Source organism: Anthonomus grandis, chromosome 7 (genome assembly GCF_022605725.1).
Source record: "Anthonomus grandis grandis chromosome 7, icAntGran1.3, whole genome shotgun sequence".
In the NCBI taxonomy this organism is placed as follows: domain Eukaryota; kingdom Metazoa; phylum Arthropoda; class Insecta; order Coleoptera; family Curculionidae; genus Anthonomus; species Anthonomus grandis.
The window spans coordinates 16,083,762-16,105,260 of record NC_065552.1 but is presented as its reverse complement, the minus strand read 5'-3'; the positions used below and the strand labels follow the sequence as shown (position 1 = coordinate 16,105,260).

Here is a 21,499-nt window from a genome sequence, read left to right as displayed (position 1 = left end):
ACATTTACTAGACGAGGTGTTTTTAATTGGAAAAACAATCATTTGTTGGACTCGAAAATCCACATGCTCTAAAGGAACGACATTTTCAGCATGACTTTAAAGTAAATATTTGGTGTGATGTGATATCTGGTTTTTTTATTGGTTTTTTGAACTTACTCCTAATCTGAAGAGGCCCCTCTATTTAAGCTACCTTGAACAACAGTTAAACCCACTACTAGAAGATGTACCACATAAGGCGGAACATGTGATTTATGCAAGACTGGGTGCCGCCACATTTCATCTCTACCAGTACGGCGATACCTGAATGAACAATTTCCTCACCGGTGGATTGGGCGTGGCAGTGAATTTGTTTGGCCACCTAGAAGTCCAGACCTAAACCCTCTAGACTTCTCAATAGGTTACACAAGGACATGGCTTACAAAGATACAATTAATTCCATCGAAGAATGACGACAGAAAATTCAAGAAGCTACTAATATTATCAAAAATAATCGACAAATGTTATTTAATATTCAAAGATCTTTAAGGAGACGCCTTACAAATTGTACTAAAGTGGAAGGCGGGCATTTTGAGCATTTACTTTGAAGTTTTCTTTTAATATTGTTAGTGACTGTTATTTGTTGTCTTTACTATTGTTACCCAGCATAGTAGTAATTTAAAAGAATAAATTTCTATTAAGCCAATGTAATAACGGTGGCTTAGGATTTTTTACGCTAAATATTTAAAATGCAAATAACTTAAAAACTGATAGAGTTACATGAAATAAACAAGAGTACCTTTTTTATTCAATATTGACCTGTTTTTTAGATTTTCTAGTCGTTTTAGCCTTAACTGATTAGGCAAAAAAGATATATTCTAATTTACCTAAGTAACAGGGCCCTGTATAATTAATGCTATTCACCACAAAATTCGTAATTTTCATCTCAAAACAAATAAAGTCGCCAATTTTCGTGACGATTCTGTTTAAAATCCCCAAATTATTAAGAAATTTCAAATTAAAATTCCAACTTTAGATACCCTGTATCTCGTAAACCTGCAATATTTGTATAAGACATGTTAAGCTCAATCGCCATATTTTGGTGTGTAGTATCTCCAGTTCAGAGATTGCCCATTCTTAATGAATCACCCTGTATATTCTTTTTTTCATATAGCGTTGTCACTTTAAAATAATTGTGTTTTTATCTGGATCCCTTCATTAGTATATATTTTTATGCTGTATCTATATCTAGCCCAAGTAGATTAATTCTCATAAAGTTGCTGATTATTTAATGAGCAACTGATTTCATTTTCAACTAAATTAGTTGAAAATTAAATTTACATTAATTTTATTTAAATACAAGGCAAATTGCGCCGTTAAGGTAAATTGATGGTTTGTGGCTGATCCTGAAACCTTTTCTAGTATTATATACAAATATTAGATTGCTATGACAGAAAGATAAAAGTAGTGACTATTTATAGAGGGTGTTTTCCACACACGCGGCAAAATTCTAAGGGATTATTCATTGGATTGGTAGTTTTAAAATTATTAACGTAGCCGAAACGTAGCTAAAAGTATAGTGTACTACACTGAACTTACAAAGTAATGAAAAATATAACAATTTCGTTGGTATCTTCTAGTGGTTAATTAAGGTAGTCGAAAACACTTAAGTTTGTCAATCAGTGTCAAAATTTTTGAAAAATGTAGACTTGTATTTTCTGGGTTTAAGACTTAAAGTCTTGTTAGTGAAGTCGTCTATCATGAATGGCTATACGATCGCCGAGATGGCTGACATGCAATAAATTTATGGACTTGCTGATGGTAATAGATTAGAAACTAGTCGTTTGTACCGTGGACGATTTCCTAATCGTAATGTGCCTAATAAAATAACCTTCCAAGATATTCATCAACGAATTCGTAAAACAGGAACATTAAAGCGAAATGGAGGATTAGGAAGGCCAATAACAGTACAATAATAAACGGTAGAACTAGAAGAGAAAATGTTCTGGCCATGGTAGTAACGGGACTATTTGGAAAATTCTTAGAGAATATTTGTTGTACCCATACTACGTACACGCGTTCAGGCACTTCTTCCTGCAGATTTTCTTTCACGTATTGCATTCTATCAATGGATTTTGCATACATTAATTCAAGTCCCTCAACTACTAATTCATTATTCTTTTTACCGACGAAGCCAGTTTCTGGAGAAATACAGTAAGGAATTTTTCCAATAACCATGTTTGGACAGGAAAAAATCCACATGAGATGCTTGTAGATCGCTTTCAATATCAGTTCTCGTTAAACGTTTAGGTGCGAATTGTAGGTGATTTCCTAATTGGACCGGTATTTCTGCCAGGACGACTTACCGGCGAGGTGTACAACAAAGGCTACCTCAGTTTCTAAACGATGTACCACTGGCTACAAGAAATGCAATGTGGTTTATGCACATTTTGGCATTTTGCCTCGGTATTTTTCACAGTAAAACATACGGAGATCGCTGCTACGCATAAAGGTTCATCAAGGTTATACTACTCCAGTGGAAGATGTAGAAGATTTGAGAAATCGGATGTAACGAAATCAGAAACGATCCTGGTGTTTTTGAAAGAATTTGGAAGCCAATGTGGAGCAGATTGAATTCTTGCATCCGAGCGTGAGGTAATGATTTTTAATAGTTCTTGTAGACAACAACAGGATCAAAAACAAACTGCTAAACTGCCCAAATGGAACAAGATCTTTCTGGTCGGTATCGAAAGCCATTAGTCAAGGATTTGCTAAGTCGGCCTTGCCACCCCTAACAGCAGATGATGGTTCTATCGCGGTAACAGCAAGGGAAAAAGCCAACTTACTGGGTAAACTCTTCGCGTCCAAATCTACTCTGCACTCGCAAGGCAAACCACCGCCATATTTGCCAAGGATGAATTCATCGATGGGAGAAATTTCGTTTCCCCAACGAATTATAAATAAAATTCTTAAAAGCGTAGACACCAACAAAGCTACTGGACCCGATGGAATTCCAGCCCTAATACTAAAACGTTGTGCAGACTATTTGACTCCTCCCTTATGTAGACTGTTCACGGCATCGTATAAGCAGGGCCAATTTCCAACAAGCTGGTAAACTGCTCGAGTGCAAGCTGTACCCAAAAAGGGTAAGAAGACGATGCCCTCCAATTACCGCCCGATTGCACTAGTTCCAGTAATATCGAAGATTATGGACAAAGCAGTCAACCAACAACTGTTGAGATATCTGGAATCATCTGGACTAATCAGCGATCATCAATAAGGCTTCCGAAAGCTTAGATCCACCGGCGATCTTCTGGCCTACGTCACACACTTGTGGACGGAGGCCATGGAGAAGCACGGCGAGTCCCGCTCAGTCGCTCTTGACATTTCCAAGGCATTTGACAGAGTGTGGCATCAGGGACTACTAACCAAGCTCTCCTCAATCGGCATACAAAACTCATTATTGAATTGGATCAAAAGTTTTCTTGAACAATGAACAATCCAAGTAGCTGTCGATGGATACCTCTCCGACAAATTTAACATTAACGCAGGAGTCCCTCAAGGATGCATTCTATCCCCCACCCTTTTCTTGGTATATATCAACGATTTGCTAGGAATCACTGTCAATCCAATCTACAGCTTTGCGGACGATAGCACACTTATTTCCACATTTAAGTCCGCCAAACCAACGACAACCGCAAGTTCTCAGAATCTTAGGCAGCAACAAGTAGCTTTAACCAACAACGATATTAGAGCAATCTTGGAGTGGGGCGATAACAATTTGGTCAGTTTTAACGCTAAAAAAACGCATGCTGCAGTATTTACGATGAAGACTAACCTTGGTGGCCCGGAGCTGGTTATGGCAGGGAAAACATTGCCAATCAAATCATCTTTACATCTTCTAGGAGTCGAGGTCACCAACAGTGTGTCTTGGCATGACCACGTTGCCGAGGTCGCCAGGGCGGCTTCCAAAAAACTCGGAGTGCTTTTCAAAACGAAAAAACTGTATACACCAGAACAGCTGCTGACTCTTTATAAGGCTCAAATACGCCCTTCCCTTGAGTATTGCTCGCATGTCTGGAGCTCTGCACCCACGCATAGTTTAAACCTGCTAGATTCTATACAGAAGAGAGCTATTCGTCTTATCGATAAACCAGAACTGACAAAGAGTCTGGATAGTCTGGAGCACAGGAGAAAGGTGGCTGATCTCTGTTTATTCTACCGTTATTATCACGGTAAGTGCTCCTCTGAGCTGGCAGGCCTGATTCCACCCAGGGCTGTTCCGGCAAGAAGGACGCGTCTAGCAGTTGCGGCTTATCAACATCGAGTCCACCTGCCTACCCCAAGGACGTCGCTGTATCGGGACTCATTCATCTGGAGAACATCTTCTTTGTGGAACGGGCTTCCACCTCACATATTTCCCGACGCATACAACCTACAGCGATTCAAGATAAATGCCCACAAATATCTTCGCGCAAGCACCACTCCAAGAGTGACATAGGACTTTCCTCTTGTGCTTGTGTTTACCATAAAAAAAAAAATTAAGAAACATTACATGTAATTTTTGGTAATAAATAATTGTTTTTGTCAAAATTCTTTTTTGTCCCATATCTTCGAAACAAAGTTTCCTATCGAAAATCATAAAAGGACAAAATATCCTTGGAATAGTCCAAGAAAGAATCCCTTAAATTTTTGCCGTATATTTAGTGAACACACTATACATATTTAATTTTAACTAATGGCAGTTAAAACTAACTTTATTTGTGATATTGATAATGTAATCTTAAATTTTTTATAGGTTTTATTGGCTTAGCGATATCTTATGCCTTAACAGTAACAGGTTTATTAAGCGGCGTGGTTAATGCGTTTACTGAAACGGAAAGGGAAATGATTGCTGTTGAAAGAGTTAATGGGTACATCAATGAAATTCCTTTAGAATCAGCTAATTGTCTTATTGAGCCACCTTTCGCGTGGCCCAGTCAGGGCGTGGTTAGTTTTAATAACGTTTCTTTAAAATACAGGTAAGTATTAAAAGAATTTTTAGAATTTATTTTCTTAAATTTTGTTATTTTAAAACTTTTTAAGAGGTATTCTTATTTAAAAAAAAAACTTTTTTTATGAAACTCCTTCGTACTGTCTGTATTGAATTATGTGTAAAGCCATATTTTTATTTTATTTTCTATTTAGATTTTTATTTTTCATTTGTTGTTCAACAATTCAGTTTCACAAGTTTGGCGTAAATGAAATATTCATTATTTCTAGACATTTTCGCTAACTATTTGCTTACACATTTACCGATTTCATTTTTTTTTTGGTGCCGTTGAATAGAGAATTTTACGCTGCTTACTATGATGTATCACACGATGGGGGTTCCCATTTGACATATTAAAGTGAGGTTAGCTGGAGATGAGGAGATGATTGACAGAACAGAACTTCAGTAAATGCATAATAAACGTCCCCCTCTATATCTAATTTAATGTGTTTTTTTATTTTTTTTTTTTAAATTTTTTAAAGTGATTAAGGATGGATCGTTTTGAAATGAAAGCACTGTATATAATATAAGTACTTTTAGTAGAAGTCAATACACTAAAAATATTAGCTTTAGACTGTGACAAAACATTTATATTCTGTTAGGAACATAACTGAGTAGTTAGGGAACTCGTTAATTTTGGGAATAACGCAAATGTAAATGAAAAAGTGGAATAAACCCATCAATTTCATTATGAAAATATGAAGGAATCCCTGTAATAAGACCTTTTAGTTTACATAGTAGCTTTTAATAATGATTAAAAAAAATATGCGTTATAATTGTAGAAGTTGTGAAAAAAGTTAAAATTACAATTTCCAAGAGTCAACTACCCTTTACTACTTACTGAACTCTTTAGGGTAAGGCAACGAAAAAATTAGTATTCTTTAAAGGCTAATTATTAACTTTAGTAGAAAATTAGTTATGATTAAATCGATCATCAATTAATAGTATCGGGATCATTATTGAGGTGCTCTAGTGCTTATGAAATAAGATAAGCAAATTGTCTAACAGTATATGTCAGGCGGTCTGTGTATAAAATTGTAACCACGTTTAGTGAAGATAAGTCTCAGTTTAATAAACCTACAAAAACTGATATTTAGCACATTTGTCTTTGACCATCACATTTTTTAGGTTGTCATACTTTTTTCAATTTAAATTTTTTGAGATAATTACTATTTATTACTATTTATAAGATGATCCGATGATCTCTGCTTTTATGCCGTAGCATCAGCAAACCTAATACCTTTATATTAGTTAAAGGAAATAAAAAAGTCTTAAAATGTGAAATATAAAATCTATTTTCATTTTAACATTTAAAGCAAATGTTCGTTACATGTAGCAACCCAGTAAGCTATTTTTTAGGATTTTTTATAAAATCTAAGGACCTAAACAAAATTAGAACTCCGTAAACGTACCTTAAATTATTATAAAAATTTACATATTTATTTTAATGAAACTTGTAACCCCTGCCTTTAAACTCACGGAGTGGTTCGAAAGGAAAACAGAACACAAACAAAATTATTAAAAAAAAACACACGTTTGTAAATACAAGTTTACGCATCTATCATGGTATATCATCTATAGTAAAATTTCCTTTCCTACAGAATATTGCCACGAATGCCTCCTTTCATTTGATTTCGTTCAATATTTATAATAGACTTTCAGAGATACAATATTATCTGTTTGACAAAAAGTCAAGTCACCCAGGCAGAATCTATCTTCGATCTACGTCAAAGAATAATTGATGCATGTCGCAATATTGATTTTGCCACTTCCCAAAATGTTCGAGAATTCCAATTCGTAAATTCAAATCCAATAGATTATTTTATTGTCTTGAAGTTAATGGTGCACATTTTCAACTTATTTTGTAGTGAAATAGTTACATTTCTGTGTTACCTAAAGTTTAATTATTTTAAATGGAAATAAAAATGTGAAAAATAAGATTTTGAAAGGCTGCCATTTTGCTATGGGCAGAAGTAATGACTTAATATTCTAGGATCATAAAGCATTCAGTGGGAGCTTTTAAACGATGTATCGTATGATCCCCCTTTTTATTTAATTTTGTTTTTCAAAATGGCGTCCCGCCGCCATTTTGTAGTTTTGCAAAATGAGCTAGGGGCCAAAAAATAGTATTTAGGTTGCTTATGATGTGTACCAAATTTCAATTTTTTATATCAACGCATTCAAAAGATAAGAGAGGGGGGGGGGACAATTAAGAGCCGCACTGTATATGTTACCTTAAATGATTCTAAAATTATATAACTTGTTATTATTATGTAAAATTTTCACTTTTGGATAATCACATTCTATAACGTAAATAAGGTTAACCATATACACCAAATTAATTTGCATCGATTTAAATTTGTTATAGTTTTGACTTTTTTAACACATTACAATCCATGAATCACATTTACTTTAAAAATATGACACAGAGTGTAGTTGTATAATTTTGCTATTTTCTCCCCATTTTATTATTAAATATTTTACAGAGACCATCTAAAGTTATCCCTAAAACATATTACTTTTGAAACGAGACCATCGGAAAAGATTGGCATAGTAGGACGCACAGGCTCAGGTAAGAGCTCTATTATCTCGGCTTTGTTCAGAATGGTGGAAATCTCTGAAGGTGAAATATGTATTGATACTGTAAACGTCGCAAGAATATCGATACCAGCCTTAAGGTAAGAACATAAGAATTATATGTAACGATTAAGTACAAATTATACATTTTTATATAAAAAAAATACATTATATTTTTTTTTACAGATCAAAACTCTTTTGCATTCCTCAAGATCCTTTTCTCTTTAGCGGAACCATTAAGGAAAACTTGGATCCCCTGCGGACGTTTCGAGAACCAGAAATTTGGAGCGCTTTATCGAAAGTTAATTTAGAAGCAACTATAAAAAGTATAGGGGGTTTAAACAGTGCAGTAGAGGGCGGAGGAGCTAACCTTTCGGTGGGGCAGAAACAATTGATCTGTTTAGCTAGGGCTGTACTGCATAATGCTAAGGTAAGAAAAACATACATATATAAGTGTTTTGTAGTAAAAGTAATTTACAGAGCTATTTATTATAAATTCATACAAACAATTAGGAATTTAAACAAAATAACACGTCGAATCTAACAAATTCCTGAACCTATGAATACAATGCTTATAGAAGTCAGAGCAACCATAAATAGAGATTGCATGAGGTGTCTAACCCTCTATTTTATTTTTAAGACGAATACGTTTATACAATAGAAAATTATATTCTAAAACCAAATGTACTCCACTCTTAACTTTATGATACATAATGACAAAAAAAATTAAATAGAATGCTATTACTAAAAAACGAAATCTCAAAATTGCTCCAAATACCTATAGAAAAATATATGTGATTTAATTTTTATTTTTAAGGTACATTACAAAAATATTAAAAATGTATCCGTTTATTAGGACATAAAGGAATAAATGAAGTTTACCTATCTTGTTTTCACTTGTATATCAAGGCGCCATCTAACAGTCATGTTTTAAATGAATTAAGGTATAACTTAAAGTATCTTCAGCCGAAAATGCAAACTATTCACATAAACATAAACAAAAAAAAATGCGAAACAAAACATACAACAGTCGTGCAAAAATATAGTCTATAACATATATTCTATATCAACTTAAAGGTTTTTAATATTGAACCTTCCCAACGGTTTTTCAAGCTGATATCATGGTACAATGTATTGAGGAGCTGATATGTGGTACTATTTGAAAGATCTTTTCCTAACCCATTAGGTATAACGTTTTCTAGGGCAGGCATTCTAGTTTTTCACAACCTGTGTTTTTATTGAAAGTTTCAGAAAATATTACATGTCCCGTTCTAAATATTTTAGCACATGAAATTATTCTATTAGGATGTTTGTCCCGGTTAATTCTCCCTGTTTCTTTCACATTCTCATTTGCTAATCCATAAGTAAACTTCTTGGGTTCATTGTATAATTTTATTAATGCTGAAATGTACGTTGGCTGTTTTTTAATTTTAATGTTATGACAGTAGTATCACTGTGGTGTGTACAGGGTTGTCTTTTATATTTAGACAGAGCCTGGCTCGGTTACTATACGAGGTGGAAAAAAAAGTTTGATATAAAAGTTATAGGGTTTACCTTAAATCGCCAGGAAATGTTATAAAATATAATACAGGGGTATCGCAAAGTTAATAAAAAACACAAAGTTAATTTTTTTTTAAATGGAACCCCTTGTATATTTTTACTTTAAATGAAAGACATTTTTTTTCTAATTTCAAAAATATATAAAATGTTAATATTTAATTCATCATTTTTAAAAAAATTTGGTTTTTTGAAAAAAAAAACCTTTGAGCCTTGTTTCTTTAAATATTTACAAATGTTGTATATGGCCGCCATTATTTTCAACGCAGTTTCTATAATCTTTGTCCAGTTTTAACAGAGCATTTGAAATATATTCAGGGTGTTCTTCATTTAAGGAGTTTATACTTCTTTGAATTTTTTCCCTTAATTCCTCCAAATTTTCACTTCTTTCCTTATAAACTTCATTTTTAAGATACCCCCATAAAAAACTATCTAGACGAGTCAAATCAGGGCTGTTTGGTGGCGCGTTAATGGTACCATGGGTTCCAATCCACTGAATAAAACGATTATTTAAAAAAATCCTTACTGGCCTAAAGTTATGAGGCGGAACGCCATCTTGATGCCATATAATATTGGTATATTCTCTTAAAGGTATTTCTTCTAATAAAGCTTCAATCTCATTTTCTAGAAACCGCAAATACCTATTTCCAGTCAAAGATCCTTAAAATATAATGGGTCCAATTATTTGGTTTCTAAGGATACCACACCACACATTTAATGACATTCTGCCCTGTTTTTTTATTTCGACGTATGCGTGAGGATTTGCTGGTGCCCACATGTGAGTATTTTTTCTATTATAAATCCCTGCTGTTGTAAATACAGCTTCATCCGTCCACAAGATTTTATTAAAGATATCGTTATCTACGTTTTTTATATCTAACATCTGATTACAGTATGTTAGCCTTCTTATTTCATGATTATTTGTTAATTTTTGTACTGGCATCAATTTGTAAGGATAATATCCATATTTCTGAAGAACTCTTTGAATCTTAGATCTAGAGCATTGAAAGTGTCTACTAGCATCTACGGTTGATAAATATGGTTTTTCTACAAAAATCAAAGCATAAATTATAATTCTTATAAGGCTCTTAAATATAAAATAACTTTTTACCTTGAAAATATAATAAAATTTGTAGTTCTTCATCCGCGTTAGCTAAAACTGTTCGTTTCTTTCTTTGTAGATTTTTGTGGTTTCTCATACTCCTTTCAGTGTAATAAAAAGTGGACCTAGCAGGAACTCTCATTTCGGGATGAATACGGTGATATTCAGCTTGCGCTCGAGCAACATTATTGTTGTTTTTGTAAAACAACCTCATAATTTCAAACTTTTCTTCTTCGGTATAACCCATATTCAAAAGAATTAGCAGAAACATTGACAGTGACAGCCCAACAAATAACATTATTTATTTTATTGTTACCGATAAACACCATAGCAACGGGGATTCGGGTAAACAGTTGTTTTATTTTTTAATTTTTTAAAGATAAATATTGGGAAAACGGCTAAACCAAATATTAACATATTATATATTTTTGAAATCAGAAAAAAAATGTCTTTTATGTAATGTAAAAATATACAAGGGGTTCCATTTAAAAAAAATGAACTGTGTATTTTTTATTAACTTTGCGATACCCCTGTATTATATTTTATAACATTTCCTGGCGATTTAAGGTAAACCCTACAACTTTTATATAAAACTTTTTTTTCCACCTCGTATAATAACCGAGTTAGGCTTTGTCTAAATATAAAAGACAACCCGGTACAGATACTTGTTTGGACTTTTCTGGCAATAAATTATTATGAAAAGCATAATTTGTGGTATGCACCAAAATCTGATAGTAAAAGTCCCAGAAGTTGAATGTTTCTAGTAATCTTCATAGTAAAAATTATGAGAAAAATACGAGAGATCAAAAAGTTGTATTTTCAGTTGCTTAATCTAAAAAATATATAAAAACTGCAAAAAAGTACTAATGATTCTGTATGTTGTAGGTTTAGCTTTTTTTGATTAGTAAATCTACGAATGAAGATTTAATGTTGCATATTGAATCATTACTAAAGCACAAAAAATATTTAACTACGAAAAGAAAACAAAAAACAATAAATCTTTTGTGTATAAAAATGTACACCAATATCTATCTACCTATGAACTAATTAACTTTATTATGATGTATGTCTTTATGTCTGTGATGTGACTTACAACTAAAACTTTAATTAATTTAAACTTCTCATCACAACAAATAAAAAATTATCAAAATAGCTAGAAAAATGGTAGGATATATTTACATTTTAGCTATCACTCTACAAATTTAATGTGCAGCCATCTTACGTTACGGATCACGTGTTGGTGTGAACTCGCTTATCGACTACATATACACTGGTGGCCAAAAGTAGATTGACAAATTCCATGTTTATGGATATATTTTATCTGAAGCTCTCAATATTTTTTTATCAAATTCCAATAATTTTGTTTGACTGCTAGGTGGCCAAAATTGGATTGACAAACAACATATTCATTCAGTCTCTGAGTTTTATGCGTTGGTTTCTGTTGATTTGACTTTTCTTTCTATTAGTTTTGAAAAACGTGGTATTATCGATCGATATTAGATGCGAATAATTCACGATTACCGGAAAGGGGTTAAACAGGCGGATATTGCTCGAAAATTTTCTCTTTTGAGGGCAACAGTAAGTCAAGTAATAAAAAATTTTAATCTCCGTGGAAGTGTTGTTCCTCTAAAAAAAACTGGCTGACCAAAGAAGACCACTAGTCGTGTTGACAAATTAATTTTGAAAAAAGCAAAACTTGACCCATTTGGAACTTCAAAAGAAATCAAACTGCATTTGGAAGAAGAAGGTGTGGGTTCAGTTAGTTGTCGTACCATTAGAAGGAGACTTCAATATAGTGATTTAAAAACAAGACGCCCTGCAAAGAAACCACTGCTAAGTTTAAAAAACGTACGGGCGCGATTGAGCTTTGCTCGAGAACATAGTCACTGAACAGTCTCCGAATGGAAAAAATATTATTTTTAGTGATGAATCAAAGTTCAATTTGATTAATTCGGATGGCAAAAGATATGTTAGGCGTCCTGTGAACCAAAGGTATGATCCCAAATCTACGGTGTCCACAGTCAAGCATTGAGGTGGTTCCGTGATGGTGTGGGGTTGTTTTTCGGGCTATGGGATGGGTCCACTACACTTGATAGAAGGCACGATGGATCGTTTCATGTATAAAGACATACTGCAGGATGTTATGGTACCTTACGCTGATGAAGTTATGCCACTCAACCACTACTTTCAACATGATAACGATCCGAAACACGCATCCAAGGTCGTTAAGCAATGGTTGACCCAAGAAAAAATTAATGTTATCAAATGGCCGTCACAGTCACCGGACCTAAATCCGATCGAGAACATTTGGGATTACATTGATCGTCACATCCGATGTAAAAATTTCAAAAATAAACAAGAACTTTTTGAAGCTTTGAAGGCATGCTGGATATCCATTGACACGTCCTATATTGACAATTTAATTAGGTCAATGCCCAAAAGGTTGGTGGAAGTGAGAAGAAATAAAGGCTATTTAAAGCATTATTGAATAAAACACTTTAAATTTTCTATAATTATTTTTATTTTAGTAAGCTTTGAATTTGTCAATTTAATTTTGGCCACTTGAAAATTGTTTAGTTTTTTAATTTTTTTTATAATAAAATTGGGTATTACGAATAAATAGTTTAAATATAATTAAACATTACAAATAGACTCCGTTGTTTTTTAATTAGGTACTGTCCCACCTAATTTATCATTTCCTAAACCGTGATATAAACAAATTTGAAAAATAAGTAGTTGTTAATCTACTTTTGGCCACCAGTGTAATTCATCTATGAAGTAGAGTCGCATAGGTATCGGCTTTAAAAAATTGCAGTACACTCCGATTACCAGAAAAGTATATTTAGTCATGATAAATAGTGATTAATTATTGTTTAATCTTTAAGAGCATATTATTTATGTAATTTTTTATATTTCCAAATGGTAATAAAACTGTCTTGATTTGATTTGATATGTTGCCATTTACCTAATACGGAAAATATTTTTGTGTAGTTAACTATCTTCCTCTAATAATTTTATTCTTTAAATTTTTTTTTTATATATAATTTTTTATTTATCTTTTAAATAACTATCTTGGAGGTATCAAATAATGTTGTATTTGTCACAGTACTAATTTGTATAACTGGTAAGACTTTTATATGTATAACTTGGCATATATTAGTCAATTAATTATTATTCTAATTCCGTTTGGAAGGCGATATTAAAGGCCGCTTGTTCTTTATTTTCTGTGTAATTTGGTAGATCGCTGGAAAATTAAATTTTTCTAAAGATGCTGCTGCTATTCAGAAAGATTGTGAAAAAGTTAGAACATTTTCACAGAATTATATTAATAATAATTTACATGAACGGTGCATGTGGACAGTTTAAGGTCTATTATAGAAAGTATAAAGTAGATAGGTGATGCAGATTCTTTCTAGTATGTTTAAGTACATAGAATGTTAAGCATTTTTATTCTTTTTTTAATATTCTTTCCTGTAATTGGGTAACAAACCTGTTGAAAATTAATCCCTTTTTTATAAAGGAAAATGGGCCTGAGTCATATCAACAGCAGCCTTTTAAATAAATATAGTTTATTTAAATAACTAAACCTTATGCAAGATATTTCAATATAAATATTATACATTATATTCATTTATTTTTTAATAATAATAACCCCTAAATAACAAACTTAATAACTTAATATTACGAAAATAATTGATTTTTAGGACTAAGGCATCTGTGGTATTTTATTTTAGTTCTTTATTTTTGCCTTGTGTTTTTTCTTTGACTACCGTCTAACTGTGACCACCACGTAATTATACTAGTTACCTATTTTTTGGTATTATGTCACTATTTAAATAAATATCATTTTAGAAAATACTATATCGTAAATAATATTTATTCTTGGTGTAGCAGGTCTTCTGCATCGGTTTTGTTTAAGAAAATATTTTTTAAATATACAGGTTTCCTTAAAATTAGAGATCTTACCTGTGAATTTAGAAATGTCTAAAAGTTTTTTATGAAACACTTGTATATTCTGAAAGACTCGAAAGAACCGAAATCTATTTTAATTAAATAATATTTGTTTTTGAACCTACATACTTAGGTTCCAAAAATTAAAATAATCTTTAAATATCGAAATTGACCATAATGTAAGCATTTATCGCAGATAGCTATGAAATATGATAATTAAAATCGATATTTCATGCCTATGATTACAATTTTTAAGCATATTAATTATAGGATAATATCCTAACATATATCCTAATAGTGCAAAAACACAATATAACGTTTCATAATTTTTATAGTAAATGTGCAAAATTGCGATCGTCTTCCAAAGATTTTTGAATCCGTATTCTTAGAGATTCAGTTGTGGCCTTTAATTTGATGATTTTTCATAATGGTGCTCTTATGATTGTCAAGAATCCGTAAATAGAAACATTAATAAAGTCTTAGTTATTTTCTTAGTCTCAGTTTTTGAAGCTTGGAGAAAGACGTAAACATATTTCATTCATGTTGTTTTCATCAGAAGTTAGTGGCTTAGGCTGCCTTGCCGCTTTCAGTTTTAACCCATAATTAATAATATTCTCTTAACTATTGGTGGTTTATCGAGAAACATTCATTAAACCTTCTGTAGTATTTTGGTCATATGAAGAATAAATAACTGATTCATAATGTATTTTTAATTATGGTTTTTTTATGCGATTTATCCATTTATCTGCGATAAATATTTATATTTTGCTAAATTTTTATTTTTAAAGAAACTTTGTTTTATTATCGGAAACTTAGTATTTAGATTAATACTCACCATAGGAACGAGATTTTAAAAGTTTTCAGAATATACAGGGTGTTCATTTGGAAACTTCCCACCACGGATTTATCGAAAACCATTTTTTAAAAAAGAACGCCGAAATACGTCAAAAGGTTTGTCAAGGGGGACAACTTTCTAACCTAAAATTACTTCACCCCCTTTCACCCATTGCACCCCAGGGTCATCCTCTTAAAAATTTTAAATGGCAAGGGGTATCGAGTAATAGCTTGTTTAAAAGGTATTTCGAAGTCTTTTAGTTTGTCGTCTGATTTTTTTAAATCGGTCGATTCGTTTTCGAGAAAATTAGAAAAATCTTTGTTTATCTTAATTTATTCAGATAGAAAACAAAAACATGAAAATATCAGTTCTTATTTCAATAATTGTTCAAAATGTTGCCCGTTTTTGGCCAAACAATGATATAGGGAATGTTCAAATTCCTGACGGACATTTTTAAAAATATGTTGTGGGATATCATGGCAGCTGTCGATAATGCGTTGACGAAGTTCATCCAAACTTTCAGGTTGGGGAGTAAATACAATAGATTTCAAATGACCCCATAGAAAAAAGTCTAACGGCGTTATATCAGGAGATCTAGCAGGCCAATCTATAGGCCCCCTTTGCCCTATTCATTTATCTGGAAACTCGTCGTCTAGCCATTGCCGAATGGGAAGAACATAGTGAGGAGCAGCGCCGTCTTGCTGGAAATATATTTCAGCCTCATCAAGTATAGGGTTTCCATCATCATCGATTTGGTTTTCAATGGATTTAGTGATAAGCGGATTGATGGTATTTTCCAACATATCCAAATAAATGTGTCCATTTAAATTTCCGTTAATAAATAATGGCCCAATCACTTTATTTCCTAAAATGCCTGCCCATACATTAATTTTTTGAGGGTACTGGGTATGCCCTTCTACAAATGCATGAGGATTTTCATTGCTCCAATATCTACAGTTATGCTTATTAACAAATCCATTTAGATAAAATGTACATTCATCGCTGAAGCAGATATTCTTTACATGAATAGTATTATCATTAATCGCTTCAGTCATTTTTCACAAAACTCAACTCGCCTATCAAAATCGTCTTCGGTTAACTCTTGCAATATTTTCATTTTGAATGGATGAAATTTATGACGTTTGGCAACTATGCGAACAGAGCCTAATGAAATACCAGTAGCAGCAACAATTTTGCGTAATGAAGTATTAGGATTTATTCCAAAATGACCCAAAACTTTAACTTGAGCGGCTTCATCCAAAATTCGCCGATGATCACGTTTTTTATTTGCAACAGATCTAGTTTCAGTAAACAAGGTCCAAAACATACCTATGCGAAGTGATCTTCTCCGGATGTCTGGCGTTAAACGTGACGGCAGTTTGCCGAGCACATTGATTTTGGGCACCATAAATTAGAAAATTTTCCACTCTTTCGGCTAGTATGTAAACCATTTTAGAAGTAAAATCTTCAATTCAACAAATAAATTATCACTATTCCAAGACTATCACAAATGTAACTGACGGCAAAATAAATTCTTTATTTTCCTTAGCAACTATAGATAACTAAGCAGGTAGAACAATAAATACAGTTCGCCCAGGATATCTGTGTTGATGAAAAGAATGCGGAAAAAAATTCAGGTTGTTATTTAGTTTTTTCCACGTCTAATCTTCGGAATTGCTGTTTATGTTGGTAGTTTCCGTTTTAAATTATAAACGAATTGTAGATTTGGCAAACCCTAACGGGCAACATTTTGAACACTTATTAAAATAAAAACTGATATTTTCATGTTTTTGTTTTCTATCTGAACAAATTAGGATAAACAAAGATTTTTCTAATTTTATCGAAAACGAATCGACCGATTTAAAAAAATCAAACGTCAAAATAAAAGACTTCGAAAGACCTTTTAAACAAGCTATTACTCGATACCCCTTACCATTTAAAATTTTTAAGGGGATGACCCTGGAGGGCAGAGGGTGAAAGGGGGTGAAGTAATTTTAGGTTAGAAGTTGTCCCTCTTGAGAAACCTTTTGATGTATTTCGGCGTTTTTTTTAAACAGTGGGTTTTCGATAAATCCGTGGTGGGAAGTTTTCAAATGAACACCCTGTATAATAGTATACAAGGTGTTTCATTAAAAAAAAATCATACAGAGGACCTTGAGATCCTATACTCAGAATTTCAAGTTTTTACGAATGCAGATACAGTATTAAAAATATTTAATTGGAGGTATGTCTTAAATAAAAAATAATGAAAAAAAAATATTTTAAATTAAAAAATCCTGAAAACTGTAAAAAATAGATATACGATAATATCTAGAAAAAAACATGCTATAAGTACTTACGGATCGAAGAATGCTAGTATTCAGGGTATTCCATTTATAATATCAAAAAAGATTCAACTTTTTTAAAAAACCGGCAATGTTGCATCTCTAAAAATATTTTATATCGTTAAATCGCTAGCCAATATTTATATTTTTTATGCTGCCAAATGTTCAAAAATATTTATCTTTAGGCTCTATAAACTTTTTTTTATAAAGCCTTTAGGATATTTTTTTATATATGTAAATATTTTCCTATTTGCCTTCTTTTTCAAAGATGATTTATGGATGCTGCCACCCACCTACTTATAGTCCTTGAAAATATGTTGCTATATGACATTTAAGATTTGTGTTTTATCTCAACCTAGCCAAATATTTTCAGATACTCTGTATAGACGAAGCTACGGCAAACGTAGATCAAGAAACCGATCGTCAAGTACAACAAACCTTGCGGTCAGCATTTAGAAAAAGTACTGTGATAACCATCGCTCATAGAATAGACAGCATCTTAGACTCTGATAGAATTTTAGTATTGAGTGATGGCGCAATAGTTCAATTCGATACGCCTGACAATTTACTGAGTGAACCTTCTGGTTATTTCTACCAATTAGTTAATAATAGTGATTCTTAGATGATTAAATAAAATAATATATATTAATGAAAATATTGATAAATATAGTTTGTAAATGAAATAATATAATTTTACTTGTCATTGTATCATATCCGTGTGACACAGGAAAATGGAAACACTAACTTAATAACTGTTTTACTTTACAAGATAAACAAATAATGAAAATTGGTATATCGATAGAATATTTATAAGAGCATCTTTTGACATACTCTGTTATTTTTCGCCACTTCCGGTTTAACAGGAAGGACTTTAACTTTTTATTTTAATTGGGACATTTGGTATATTATTACTTATTTTGATAGAAAATAATATTCTGAGAACAAGGATACATTGCCACTTTTTGTTTTATAGTCATAAAAAAATTATTTTTTTTGAATTTTGAAATAGAGTTGAAAATTTTAATTTTTAATCAAGTTATCACAGAAAAATAATATTCATTGTGTTTCATTACCTGAATCTTTTACACGCCTATTTAAAATTTCCAAACCAGTGTTTTTGGCATTTCCTTTATTTTTTTTAAATACCACATTTTACACCACTTTTGAAAGGCAGTTTTTCAAAACTACAGTCAGTAAACATTTCAAATATTAGTAAACACTAAAATTCTTTAAAAAAACTGCGGCAAATTTATTTCAATGACAAATAATAATTGCACTTGACAAGACGTCATGTATGTATTATGTCAATTAAAAAATAATTGAAGAACGCGTCAAAACAAGCGTTCTATGCGACTTCTATTAATTAAATGCGTTTATTTATATGATTCAATTTTTTTCTTCTTATGGGCTTATATGAACAAAAAATTATTTTAAAATTGATTGTTCCCAATAATGTGCTATTAAAAAAAATAAAGTAACTGCCAAAATTACTGGTTTGGATATTTTAAATAGGCATGTGAAAGATTTAAGCCATAAAATGCAATGAAAGCTATTTATTCCGTGATTACTTGATCAAAATTAAAATTTAATTTATATAAAAAAAAGGTTTTTTCTATAAGTATAAAACAAAAAGTAGCAAATGTAGTATCACTGTTCTCAGTATATTATTTTCGATCGAAATACGTAATAATATACCAGGTAACTCATTTAAAATAAAAAAGTTGCTCTTACTTCCGGTTAAATAGGAAGTGACGGAAAACAAATGAATATTTCAAATGATGCTCGTATAACAAGTCCATCAATATACCAAATTTCATTAGTTTATCTTGAGAAGTAAAAAAGTTATGTGTTCCCTTTTTTCTGTGTCACCCGGTATAATATTCCAGTATCAAGTCGCATGTATTTAATTACTCATATATACATCCTTCCAAAAACTATAATGCATAGATTTATTGTTAAAGTTTAATTTCAGTATTTATATCATATTAGAATTGTATTCAATAATTTTGTAGGTAATTTTATAATAAACTATTTTAGCTAAGAAGTTTTTTTTTTAATTTGCAAATTATCTACCTATTGCTTATGCTCTTTCTGCATACCACCAAAAAGCATCCTAAATTAATTATTCTGTGTTTTATTATATTGTATCGAAATAAGCATCAGTAATCAGTGTACTGCATTCCATCATCAAAGTCACGTCTGTTGTCTTGTTTTAACATCTAGTGACGTTCTGTTTATACGAAAGGTTACGAAAATAGCCCAGAAAAGCAAAATTTATGAACACGATACCGGCAGACGTGGGGTGATTAATTTAGGGGAATTGGGTGCATGTAATACAAGATAATCCTCGCCGATGTGCCGTATAACATGTCAAATTGTCACCGAGCGGAACAACTTTTACTCTGGCAACACTCGAACGGCTTCATTTTATGACTTTTTTAAGTTTTCGACTACGCAGCGCAGGTATAGGGATCATCTGGTTAGTTGGAGCCAGAGGGAGCAAATAAAAGTTCATTTGAGGCCAATGAAGTTATTTTTATTTTATACAAGCTTTCTAAAGAAATATACAGTGCTGTTCTTTAATGTCCCCCACCCCTCTTTATTTCTTTAAACGGATCAATTCAAAATATTAAAACTTGAGGTAATGTAATTGATGAATGAATACTACGTTTTAAAGCAAAATTGACAGATGAAAATTTCAAGATGGCTGCTGGGCGTCATCTTGGAAAAAAATCAAATGGAAAGGGTGGTCTTGTGACACATCATTTTGGAGCTCCTGACGAGTACTTTATAACCCTAAAATATAAATTCAATATCTCTACCTACTACAAAATGGTGGTACATTTAATAATTACCTCAATACCAAAACACTGACATGCTTATCTCTACAAATAATTGTTATTCTGTCATGTTCTCAGCGACAGCGATAATTTCGATAAAAGTTTGTTTTGGTTTTTTTTTGTTGATAGTGACAAAAATATCAGTACGAAAATAAATATCATTGTGCAGTTAAAATATTCTCATTTGATTTTCGGTTTTAGTGGTAGTAGTTTAAAATGGTCAATTCTCGTCCATTGGAAGAAAAAATTGAAGCGATTTTTATTTACGGTGTGACGCGTTACGTTCACGAAACCGAAAGGATTTTCAACAATCGCTTCCCAAATCGTCCTATTTGTAGAAAATATTTACGGGAACTCGTATCTAAATTTGCAACTACTGGTAGTGTAAATGATAAAAAGCTCCCAGGACGTCCGTCCATTTCGGAAGAAAAGCAAGTTCAAATAATTGATGAGATGATAGTTAATACCCAACAATCAACTTCCTCCGTCGCGAATGAACATGAGGTTTGTCCTTCAACTGACTGACTAAGACTTTTGAAAAGGAACTAGTATCATCCGTACAAAATCCAAATGGTACACCAGTTAACTGAAGATAAGCTTGATCGAAGAACAGAATTCTGCGAAACATGACGAAAATCGGCATCCGACCTATCTCCATAATATTTGTTTTAGTGACGAATGTACATTTTTTCTTGACGGTAATGTTCATAGACAAAATTGACGTCTCCGGAAAACTCATACTCATCCAGAAAAAATAAACGTTTCGGCAGGGATATTGGGAAACCATATTGTGGGGCCTCTATTCATGGAAACTCATTGAACTGTATTTGGATATGCTGAAAAATACTATTGAACCTCTAATCACCGAAATTGTCGAAACGAATCCTAATGAATTCGATTGTGTATATGAAATGAATAGTACATATATGTATTCCAGCAAGATTTAGCTTCACCACACTACTCCAGGCAAGTTCTGAACTATTTAGAAAACAATTTCCCCGGTCGTTGGATTGGCCGTCGAGGACCTGTGGAATGCCCAGCTCGCTCGCCAGATTTGACACCTCTAGACTTTTTTATGGGGCTATTTGACCCAAAAGGTGTACGAAACAGATCCTGCTTCAGTTTTGGATTTACGACGGATAATGACGAATATTAATTGTAGTAATATCAATGTTAGTGTATTTGAAAATGTTAATGGTGTGAAATTTTAGACCGACTGTTCTTGTGTCAAGAAGCTTAAGGAAATCATTTCTAGCATCTTCTCAATTGAAGTCAATATATTTATTCGATATATATTTATTAAGT

The 21,499-nt window shown here is 32.2% G+C and overlaps 1 protein-coding gene and 1 long non-coding RNA gene across 4 annotated transcripts in view; one reads left to right on the top strand and one right to left on the bottom strand.

Annotated features, from left to right (window-relative positions):
• LOC126738196 (uncharacterized) overlaps positions 1–18,558 on the bottom strand; it is a 55,105-nt gene extending 36,547 nt beyond the window's left edge. The window contains exon 1 of one of the 2 annotated variants that reach the window (XR_007661250.1): positions 18,428–18,558. This is a non-coding gene — a long non-coding RNA (uncharacterized LOC126738196). The remainder of the gene's footprint in view (positions 1–18,427) is intronic. The other variant, XR_007661249.1, reaches the window with a different exon arrangement.
• LOC126738158 (ATP-binding cassette sub-family C member 10) overlaps positions 1–19,398 on the top strand; it is a 97,550-nt gene extending 78,152 nt beyond the window's left edge. For both annotated transcript variants that reach the window (XM_050443344.1, XM_050443346.1), the window contains 4 exons: positions 4,775–4,997; positions 7,495–7,686; positions 7,772–8,015; positions 17,728–19,398. In XM_050443344.1, the coding sequence (XP_050299301.1) occupies positions 4,775–4,997; positions 7,495–7,686; positions 7,772–8,015; positions 17,728–17,976 (908 nt within the window). In that variant the 3' untranslated portion in view covers positions 17,977–19,398. The remainder of the gene's footprint in view (positions 1–4,774; positions 4,998–7,494; positions 7,687–7,771; positions 8,016–17,727) is intronic.
• The last annotated feature ends 2,101 nt before the right edge of the window (positions 19,399–21,499 follow it).